The sequence below is a fragment of the Petaurus breviceps genome, unplaced genomic scaffold (genome assembly GCF_028583685.1).
Source record: "Petaurus breviceps papuanus isolate PSGF00001 unplaced genomic scaffold, PetGlider_PUasm1.0 190, whole genome shotgun sequence".
NCBI lineage: Eukaryota > Metazoa > Chordata > Mammalia > Diprotodontia > Petauridae > Petaurus > Petaurus breviceps.
This window is the reverse complement of record NW_027185810.1, coordinates 9,503,100-9,513,706: the sequence shown is the minus strand read 5'-3', so window position 1 is coordinate 9,513,706 and position 10,607 is coordinate 9,503,100. Positions and strand designations below refer to the sequence as shown.

Below are 10,607 nucleotides of genomic sequence, written 5' to 3'. Positions count from 1 at the left end.
AGCACAAGACCCAGAGTCGGGATGACCTGGGATCAAATCCGGGCTCAGATACTTAGCGCCACACCTAGAAATAACTGGCCATGTAAACTTGAACAAGTTACTCAACCCCAATTGCTTGAAAAAAAAAAAATTTGTACAACTTCTCCTTGGAAACTGCATTCAGAGCCAGATTACAAGCCAAAGAAAAGTGGTCTCATTGCTTTACAGTCACACCTCATATTTGAACTAAAAATCAATTACCTAACTTGACAATAAAATAACTTTGGCTTCATATGAATTTTAGCTATTTTTAAAAATTAACTGTACTCCCTTCTCAAAGTAAACCAAGAGGATTTAAAGAGCCACTACCAGCATTAACTAATCTCATTAAATTCTTAGAAGTTCTGCTAAGGGGATAACTAACTACTTAGATCTGAAAGTTGAACCTGTTTGTATAAACAATGTAATACTTTATCCACCTAATCCTTCCCAGTTTACCACCACCCTTGCCTAAAAGTAGTAAAAATTTCTCCAATGATACTAAAAACAATAGTTTAATTGTTATGTAGTTTTCAAGATAGTATAGTTATGCATCATTATAAGCTAAAAATTAAGTATATTTTATTTGTGTTTTTGACTAGTATATCACAAGGACTTTTAAATGGGACAGCTGATTATTAAAATATTATAGTAAAATACATTCTAAAATACATGCATTACAAAGTAAAGTCAAGCTCCAATTATCCATGCTAATAAAGGGAACCAGTGGCATGGATAAGCCTAAATCCTTCAATATTTAGTTTAAGAAAATATTATGATCTCCATACAATTAATTTAACTTCCTAATTATGTTTACTTAACCTAATATTAGTCTTAGTTTGCATTTTCTGTATACATACCAGCTGGGCAGCTAAGAAAAATGACCCAGAAGGATGAATGAGAGAAGTTAGCCTGAGATTAAAAAGTGACCATGGATAATCCATAATATAGATAATCAAATGCAAACAACAGTATTTTTTCCTTTTCACTTTTCTCAAAAGAACGCAAATCACAAAATCAAGAACTGAACTTAGTTGTACATCACTGGTACTTAATATATAAAGTAAAATAAACACATGAGGATGGATATTTTATATCAAACAACAGAATTAGGAGCATAAAATACATAGTGCTGTTTACTAGATTATAAATGAAACTAAATTAAATATTAATTGTTTTAAGATTAGTGTAACATTTCTAAACTCATAAAGCTGAAATTATACCATTCAAGTTGAACTGTACAAGAATATTTATGAAAACAAGTATGGATAATTAAAGTCTATGCTTGCTGAATCAAACTGGAAACTAAAACTTGGAATAAATAAGCACACCACAAATTCAGCTAAGGCCAATGCTGAGAGCTATTGTTTTTTTAAACTTATTGGTCAAAAACATTTAGAAGTTTTTGCTAAGGGATATTTTTAACTAAGTGATATGTTAGCACAAATCCTGATACTAAACTAGATATGAGCAAACTTTTAGTCAGTGAAAAGCCAGCTGGTTACTTCAAAAATATGTTGGGTTTTTTTTTTTACCCCCGGTTCAGCAGATGTCTAAATTTGACCAAGACATTCCAGAACAAGGGAGAAAAGTAATTGTGTTCTTTCTACTGCAATTAAAAGACACTAAGCTGTAACATCTTTTGCCCCTATAACTAGAACACAGCTAACATTGATTAGTATTCAAAAAATAGAATAGTACTGAATGCATTACCTGTAATTTTATATCCATAAGCAGCTAGTTGACCAGCCATATATTCTCCATCTGAATTATTGTGAGAACAACCCCATGTCCGTATCCAAATTTTCTGAATACCAGGAATAGTACTATGGAATAATTAGAATGTAAAATAGTCAGCTGAAACAACTTCAAAACAAAATCTAATAGTCACTCCACGTGAGCCAAAATTGCATCTGCCCAATTATATGTATTTCACTACACATGCTATCTACCAATTCAGATCACATACTTCAACTACAGCCATAAATACTAACTCTTGCTTGAAGTCTTCTGCAAATAAAGATTAATATACTTCTAAAAAAAAATCTCATTTGTAATGTCTTCTGCTTTTTCCCTTATAGTTTAAAAAAATATATCTTATTACCATTATCAAAGTATTACAATTAAGTCCATATCCTGAAAGGACACATACAAATATATTTAAAACAAAATCAAAAGACTGAAAAAAAGAGATATGTAAGATATTTCCTATAGGAAACCAACTGACCTACAAAACAGAATTAGGAGGGAAAATTTAAGAATCATCAGTCTACCACAAAAGTATGACATAAAAAAAGCATAGATAACTTATTTCAATATTAAATTAAATGTACTCCAGACCTATCAGAACCATATAGAGAAGTGAAAAAAAAATAGTTTACTAGTCAATTCTTGAAAGAATTACTAAAATGGAAACTCTTAGGAACCACAAAATCTTTTAGGCTTTCAGGAGGCAAAATTCAGAGCTGTTAAGATAAAGAAAAAAAAAAGAGAGGAAGAAAAAACAGATAGAGACAGAAACAAAGACAGGAAAGAGGAAAGACATAGGAGAGAGGAGAGCTTTTTCTACCACTTTAACTAAGGTTTCACATTAATTCTCCTTATGTAAACAAAGGATTCTAAAAATGAAATTTTCATGCAAAACATTTATTCCCAAATTTAGATGGCACTAGTCTAACTTTAGATATTAAACATTACTCTTCAAGATGATGCATTTTGCAATCATTAAAATTCATGTAAATATAAAAAAATACAAATTAACACTAAAATGGAAAAATTTTTAAATAAAATTTGTTTGACTTAGTTATAACTACTAGGGATTGCCTAAAAAAAAAGGCAATCCCACAATACAAATAAATTAACATAAATAATTCTAGTAAGAAATTATAACATGGAACATCACATATTTGCTAAGCTGTTTCTTTTACTTTTCAGTGGAATTTTCTAAAATTATCTTGAAAAACTCTGAAACATATCAATTACTTGACACTGTCATTAAAAAGTAACCTTCATTTTCCCAGTCCCATATAGCTTAAATTCAAAACAGAAATGGTCACATTAATATACATTAGCTAAATTTTTCATTTTTCATAAAGAAGCAAGTAAATTTTAGAACACTAACCTATCATTTGGTGGATGATCTTCCTCTTGCAAACATTTTTGGGTATTACGTATTCGCACCTTTGGAACAATGCTTTTTCTTGAAAAATATCTATCATGAGGCTTTGAATCTTCTCTTGACACGATATCTTCTATGTCTTCAAGTGGTGAATCACAAGATGCAGCAGGCATCTTCCACATAAGATAAAAAGGTAACATGAAATATAATTCAGATGCAGCAGATGTTTTCCCCATAACAAAAAAGAGCATATAATCGTAATTCACAGGTATATTAAATTTCTTCTCATCATACTGCAAACTACCTAAATAATCCCAGAAAAGTCACATAATCTCTTTGTGCTCTAGACCAAAGATATCAAACATGTAGGCCACAATACTCCTGAGTGTGGCCTGAACCACATGAAAACGTAGTTAGGAAAATTTATCCAAATAAATAAAAATATAATAGCACATATGTAATATTACATTTTAAGACTAAGTCAATACATGGCCCACAGGGATCATTAAGAACAATTTAGTGGCCCTAGTTTCTATTTTGCAAGATTCTAAATTGCTATATTATTAAATGGCATTTCCTCAAAGGAGAGCTCCCTATAGTGCCATGAAATCGCAAGTCTAGTTCCCATCCTTAGCATAACATAATTTGATTATGAATCAGTCTGTCAAAAAACACTGAATATCTGTGTGCCAAGCATTATACTAAAAGCTGGAAATGCAAAAAATGACAAACACAGTTCTTGCTCTCAAGGAGCTCACCATCTAATGGGGGAAACAACAGGCAAACAACTGTGTACAAATAAAATATATACAAAATAAATGGAGATAAATGACAGAGGGAAGGAACAAGAATTAACAGGGATTTGGAAAGGCTTCCTGTAGGTGGGATTTTAGCTGGGACTTGAAGGAAGCCAGGGTAACCAGGAGGTTGAAATGAGGAGGGAGAACATTTGTAGTGAAGGGACAAGCAGAGAAAATGCCAAGAGCCAAGAGATGGGAGTATCTTGTTCAAGAAACAATTATTAGATTGTAAACTCCTTGAGGGCAGGGACTTTCTTTTGCCTCCTTCTGTATCCCCAGAGCTTAGCATGGTGCCCAACACATAGTAGGCATTTCATAAATGTTTATTGATTGATGGAGAACAGTAAGAAGGTCAGTTTCACTGTGGATTTCCAAGTATATATGAGACAATAAGGTATAAGACTGAAAAAGCAGGGAAAATCAGGTTAAGAAGGGTTTTGAACACCAAAGAGGGTTTTATATTTGATCCTGAAGTGTTAGATTGTCACTGCAGTTTACTGAAGGGAGGGAAAGGGGATACTAGACTTGTGCTTTAGGAAAATCATTTTAAGGATCTATACTCGAGTGATAGCAACGTCAGAGAAAATTTTTATTAGAAATATTCCAAAGGTAAAACTGACAGATCTTTGCAACTGATTGGACGGGGATGGGAGTTGCAATTCTGGAGACTACAAAGTTTAGACCTAAATAAATCAGCAAAGATAATTTACTCCATGGAAGCTGATGAGATTACCAAGTGACAGGGCAAAGTGAAAAGGGCCCAAGACAGAGCCCTGTGGGACACCGATGATTAGGAGGCATGACCTAGATGAATATCCAACAAAGGACACTGAGAAGGAGCTGTCAGATGAGTAGAAAACCAAGAAAGAATGGTGTCATGAAAACCTAGAGAAAAAAAGACTATCAAGGAGAAGAGGGTGGTTGACAGTGCCAAAAGCTACAGAGGTACATAAGGATAAGGACTAAGAAAAGGCCATTAGTTTTTGCAATTAAGAGATCATTAGTATGAGTTTCTTAAATAGGTCTCTGATATACAGAGACCTACATATTTAGTAAATTAATACTAAAATTACATTTGATGACAGTCTCCATATGACGATTCTTTGGGCCTGGCTTTAGAAATATTTTGCTCCCTATTTATATTCACACAGAATTGTCGACTTTTCCTATCTCAGTTTCTGGATATCTCTCTCTTCTAAGTGACTCCCACCTCCATCCTAGGCTTATTATTAGTATGTTCTTTACTCTAATTCTTCTACATTTTCTTCCCATTTGCATTTAATGTTTATAATTATTGTCTATGATTACTGATTTATACTCCCCAAGAGTTTTATCTTTTTTATTTTTTTGAACAAAAGTAAACATGACCAAAATATTTCAAAATATGTCAAAATTTTGCCCTTCAAGCTTTCTTTCCCTCTAAATTTACACTGAATCCAGGGAAGAGATGAGTACTAACAGAGCATGATGTCAGCTGATATTCATGTGACCCTGTTAAGCCCATCCCACAATCTCCTTTTCAACCACCTTCAATCATTTTCAATATCAAAATGACTTCTTCTTCCATTACAATGCACTGGTCCCTACTGATCTGATCGTCACTTCTCTTTCTTTACTGGCTCCTCATCTTAGCTGAAAGGGACCTCACAAATCATGGGATCCAAGTTAGAACTGGAAAAATGTTTAGAGGTCGTCTTGTCCAGAGGTGTCAAATTTGTTCAGATTAAAATGTAATTGGGAAATGTTTAACAAAATTCAATACAATGCAAAAAATGTTAATGTGTAGTTTTCAAAGTCAACATGTAGGCTGTTGGGGCGGCTAGGTGGCACAGTGAATAGAGCACCAGCCCTGGCATCAGGAAGACCTGAGTTCAAATCTGGCCTCAAATGCTTAACACTTACTAGCTATGTGACCTTGGGCAAGTCACTTAACCCCAATTGCCCTCCAAAAAAGCAAAAAAAAAAACAAAACCATTTAGGCTGTAAATCTTTTCTATTTGAGTTTGACAGGGCTTATCTAGTCTCACCCCCACATTTTACAGATGACAAACCAAATACTGAAAAAACGTACACACAAGTTTCCAAATGAAGGTAGAGACTTCACCTCTGGTCACAGGTTATGATAGTATTGAAGTTTGTTACATTTTCTGACCATTCTATCCAAGTGACTTACTCAAGGCCAGACAGGCAATAAGTGGCAGAGCAAAGACCTGAAACAACATCCTCTGGCTCTAAATCCTGTCCCCATTGACTAGAAAAAGCAGAGGCTTTACTAAGGAGACAGAATTAGAGCTGAATTTCAAAGGATGGCTAGAAATTCCACAGGTGAAAGAGGGGCAGGAGAGGCAGAGAAAGAGAGGATGCTTTAGGAAAAGACATTACAACTTCCTTGGGTCTCTCCTCACTTATAAAGTGAATGATTTCAATTAGATCCATCAAATTCCCTTCCAGCTCTCTATCTATGATAATGATGATCCATATATGTTGATGTCAACAATACAATCCACTTTGTCTACTGAATAGTCATGTGAAGGGTAGTAGAATGAGAAAAGGATGGATAGGCAGGGTATTGTCAGGGCTCAGAGGGCCCTAAATATCAGACAAAATAATATGAACCTCATTCCATACACTATATGAAGACACTGAAGGTTTCTAAGCAGAGGAATAACACAAACTAGTAAATATGAAAGATTAGTCTAGTGGCAATTTGAAGGATGGCGGGGGGGAAGGGAACAGCAAAGAACAGACAGAGACAGAGAACACAGAGTATAGTGGAAGGATTGATCAATTTACGAACATCTACCAATGTGTTAAAGGTCTGGGTCAAGGTACTGTCAAGAGAATGGAAAGGACATATTTCAATGACAAGCATCAAACTGTGACTGAATATAGCAATGAGAAAATTAAAAGTAATCAAACAAAATACTTAAGAAACGAGAGGTGGTCAGTTTGGAGAGAAGATTCAGATTAGAATACTGAATTTTAGGTGATGACAGAAAAACAAAGTACAGACTTCCAATTGGCAATTGAAGAACTATATGTAATTCTAGTACAGTGGATAGAGCACCAGGCTGGGACTCATAGAGAAAAGAGTTAAAATCTGGCCTCAAGACACTATCTGTGTGACCCTGGGCAAGTAACTTAACCACTGTCTGCTTTAGTATCTTCATCTGTAAAATGGGGATTACTGCACCTACCTCCCAGGGCTGTTGTGAGGAGCAAATAATAATTGTAAAGAACTGTACATAGTGCCTGGCACACAGTAAGTGCTTTGTAACTGTTAGCTATTATTATTATAACTAGACCTTGAGAATTGTCAGAATTCTGTGGTTAGAATGAAATCGGATGAAGATCTGAAGATTAATTGCATAATAATGACAATGTATATCATGAGAACATATAATGTCTCAAAGGAGAAGCAAGGATTCATTCTTTGAACTTCAGGATTTATTAGGTTAAAAGGGCCTCTGTTCTTCAACCATAAACTGTACACCTATGCTCCATCATTTCCTCAAATCCCAGTGTTGGTGAAAGACATTCCAAGTCCCATAGGATGGCAATAGTTGTAGGGGCAGACAACAACACAGGAGAAGGTGGCTATAAGCACTGACAGCAACTAACACAGTCTCTCATGGGGGACTTCAAAAATTCTCACCCACTTCAGTTTATTTACACACCTATTTGCCTACAAAGAGGGCCAGCTATGGAACTACAGAATAGGGCTCAAATTGTGGAAGCTTGGGCAAGTTATTTAACCTTTATGGGCCTCAGTTCTCTCATTTATGAAGTATGGAAGGAGTGGAAAAGACTACCTCCAAAGTTCTTTTCATATGTAAATCTATGACTCTATAACCTTCTGTCTCTCAAACAACCCTTTACTGAAAATTTTCACTTAAAAGCGGGAGGTTTTTAAGAGTCATAGGAAAAAGGAAATTAGGAAAATAAAAAGGATGGGTATGCACTAGGCAAAAAAGGCACAGTCAAATAACACAATCCATGGAGGATAATTTTATCTTGGTACAGATGATTATCTTAGGCAGCATAATGCAGTGGGAAGAGCAATAGCTTTGAAGGGTTATGGTATTCAATTCCTGGGTCTGTCACTTACTACATTTTCTACCTTGGACGAGGCATCCAACTCTCTGGGCGTCAGCTTTCCCATCTATAAAATGAAAGGAATGGGCTCCCTATCACCTCCAGGATCAAATATAAAATGCCCTGGCATTTTAAGTCCTCCATTCTTGGCACCTTTCTACCTCTACAGTATTCTTATACCTTATTTCCCTCCAAACATTCTGCAATCCTATGACACTAGCCTCCTTGCCATTTCTTACACATGACATCCAAGAATTTTCTTTGCCTGTACCCCATGCCTGGTGTACTCTCCCTCTTCAACTCTGCCTCCAGGTTTCCCTGCTTCCTTCAAATGTCAGCTAAAACCTCACTTTTTGCAAGAAGTCTTTCCCAGTCTTCTTTAATTTTAGTGTCTTGCATCTATACTATCCCTAATTGTGTGTGTATGAGTGTGTTTAGCACAGTTTACATACATGTAGCGCAGTGTCTGACTGGCACTTAATAAATGCCAGATGAATGACTTTATATAGCCTTTCCTCATGGCAATTTTCACTATCAATCAGTCTATAAACATTTAATAAGCTCCTACATGACAGTCACTATGTTGGGTGCTGGAGATACAAGAAAAACAAGGAAATAGTCCCTAACCTCAAGAAGGTGACACTATCAGGGAAGATTACATAATGAATGAGTTAATAAAGGTAAAGAACACCACAAATCTTAAAGCACTATAAAAATACTAGCTATTATTACAAAACAATAGGATGGGGATTAATGCAAGTTCTAGATGCAAGTCTTCTGACTGCAAGCCCTGAACTTTATTAAACCAGAATACTGCCTGTTCCCCTTGGAAGACAAGTACTTCGAAAACCTTAAAGCACTATATAACACCAGTTATCATTACCTATTATTACAAAATACAACGGAGATTAATGCCACGACTGGATGCAAGTCTTCTCGTTACAAGCCCAAACACGTTATTTCAACCAGAATGCTCCTTGCTCCCCTTGGAAGAGAGGGGTAGGTGTGGGAGGGGTCTCGTGAAGATGATTAAACTCTAACCTGAAACCACTAACAACAAACAAAAAAATTACCTTGAATTTCTGCAATTTGTCTCACCTCCTCTTGATCGCTAGGTTGAAAAAGACAAATTAGAAAAAGCGAAATCACTTAATGTTCGTAAAAATGACATGTTTTTTTAAAAAGCTTAAAATAACTAGCAGAAAAATGCCTTTGTTCAGACAACGAATAGGGTTCCCTACCTTTAGGGTTGCCACCCTCTGCATTTTTGTCACAGAGAGCAGTTGCTTCTTAGTTATGTCTTTTTTTTTTTTTTTTTTTTTGGTTTCTACTTATCCCCCAAACTGCTAGGCGTTTGCCCTATCGTCCATGACTGCACACCTGACACACAGAATTACTTTTAGCCAGATCTTGCAGGCGCATACACAGTCCTCGAGCCTGCAGCCTGGGATTCCCGACGTTTTTCCCACGGCCCCAGCTTGACCCCGGGCCCTGCCTAGCGCCGGGAAGCGGGGGCCCTAGAAAGAAGGAAACGCGCGCGCGGCGCTGGCCCAGGGAAGGCCGGGCCTCTGTGTCAGAGGCAAGGCAGCTCTGGCTTCTTGGAAGTTCAGTTCCCTTCTTCCCTCGCCCCAATCCTCCCCTCCCCGGGTGCCAGCTAGACTACTTACAACGTGAACGGCGAGGGAAAGAAGATTAGATGCCCAAAGTCCACGATCCGGCAACAGCTGGAGACTTCAGATGGGGCTCGCCATGACACTTACGTCCTCGCCCCGCTTTTCTACGCGCGCACCAGGACGGTGGCTCGGAGGAGTCAACTTCCGTCACACGAGAAAACGCAAACTCTGTCCGAGATTGGTCTACATTTAAAGTAAAGTGAAGCGCGGAAAAGATGCTATTTTCTTGGCGGTCCCTTCTGCTGCGCACGCGCGGCCTTGGGCACCTAAGCGTTTGAACACTTGGAGACCTTTCAGTTCTATGAGGAAGGACCAGAATTGCTGGCAGAATAGATCCAGCCTGACAGTGGGCGAATTTTGTTTGAAGGTCTATACATGACTCAGGCGGTGGAGTCCAGATTCATAACGCGTGTGGGCAGATCATTTGTCTTTAGCTCTTCATTTTAAATGCTGAAATAACAGTAGTAATAACATTTATATAACGCTTTAAAGCTTTCAACATTGGTTAGGTGCACACATCCCTACCTCCTATTATTCTCCAACTATCGGCTCAAAATTGTTGTGAGGATCAAGTCAAATGATGTATTTTACCTGCCTCACCCCCGCCCCCAACCCCACTACACGTGTCTGTTACGAGAGTCCAAATCCCCCCTCGCACTCCTAGGCAGCCGTGGGGCCGCACGTCCCATGGCTCCTCCGCCGGAGCCGATCGCCGGGACCAGCAGAGGCCGGCTCAGCAGCAGCACGCGCTGGAAGGCCCGCTCTCCGATTTTCCCAACAAAGAAGCCGACCCAGAGCAGTCCAGGGAGCTTCCCCGGGACGTATGAGCGACGCAGCTGAGATCTGAATTCATATGCTCCGACTCTAAATCCGGCGTTCTTTCTGCAATGCCATTCTAGTTCA

At 37.6% G+C, this 10,607-nt stretch overlaps 1 protein-coding gene across 2 annotated transcripts in view; it reads right to left on the bottom strand.

Annotated features, from left to right (window-relative positions):
- CDKAL1 (CDK5 regulatory subunit associated protein 1 like 1) overlaps positions 1 to 9,858 on the bottom strand; it is a 704,048-nt gene extending 694,190 nt beyond the window's left edge. For both annotated transcript variants that reach the window (XM_069092496.1, XM_069092497.1), the window contains exons 1-4: positions 9,699 to 9,858; positions 9,105 to 9,142; positions 3,140 to 3,309; positions 1,732 to 1,844 (exon numbers count right to left, since the gene is read on the bottom strand). In XM_069092496.1, the coding sequence (XP_068948597.1) occupies positions 1,732 to 1,844; positions 3,140 to 3,309 (283 nt within the window). In that variant the 5' untranslated portion in view covers positions 9,105 to 9,142; positions 9,699 to 9,858. The remainder of the gene's footprint in view (positions 1 to 1,731; positions 1,845 to 3,139; positions 3,310 to 9,104; positions 9,143 to 9,698) is intronic.
- Positions 9,859 to 10,607: the final 749 nt, after the last annotated feature.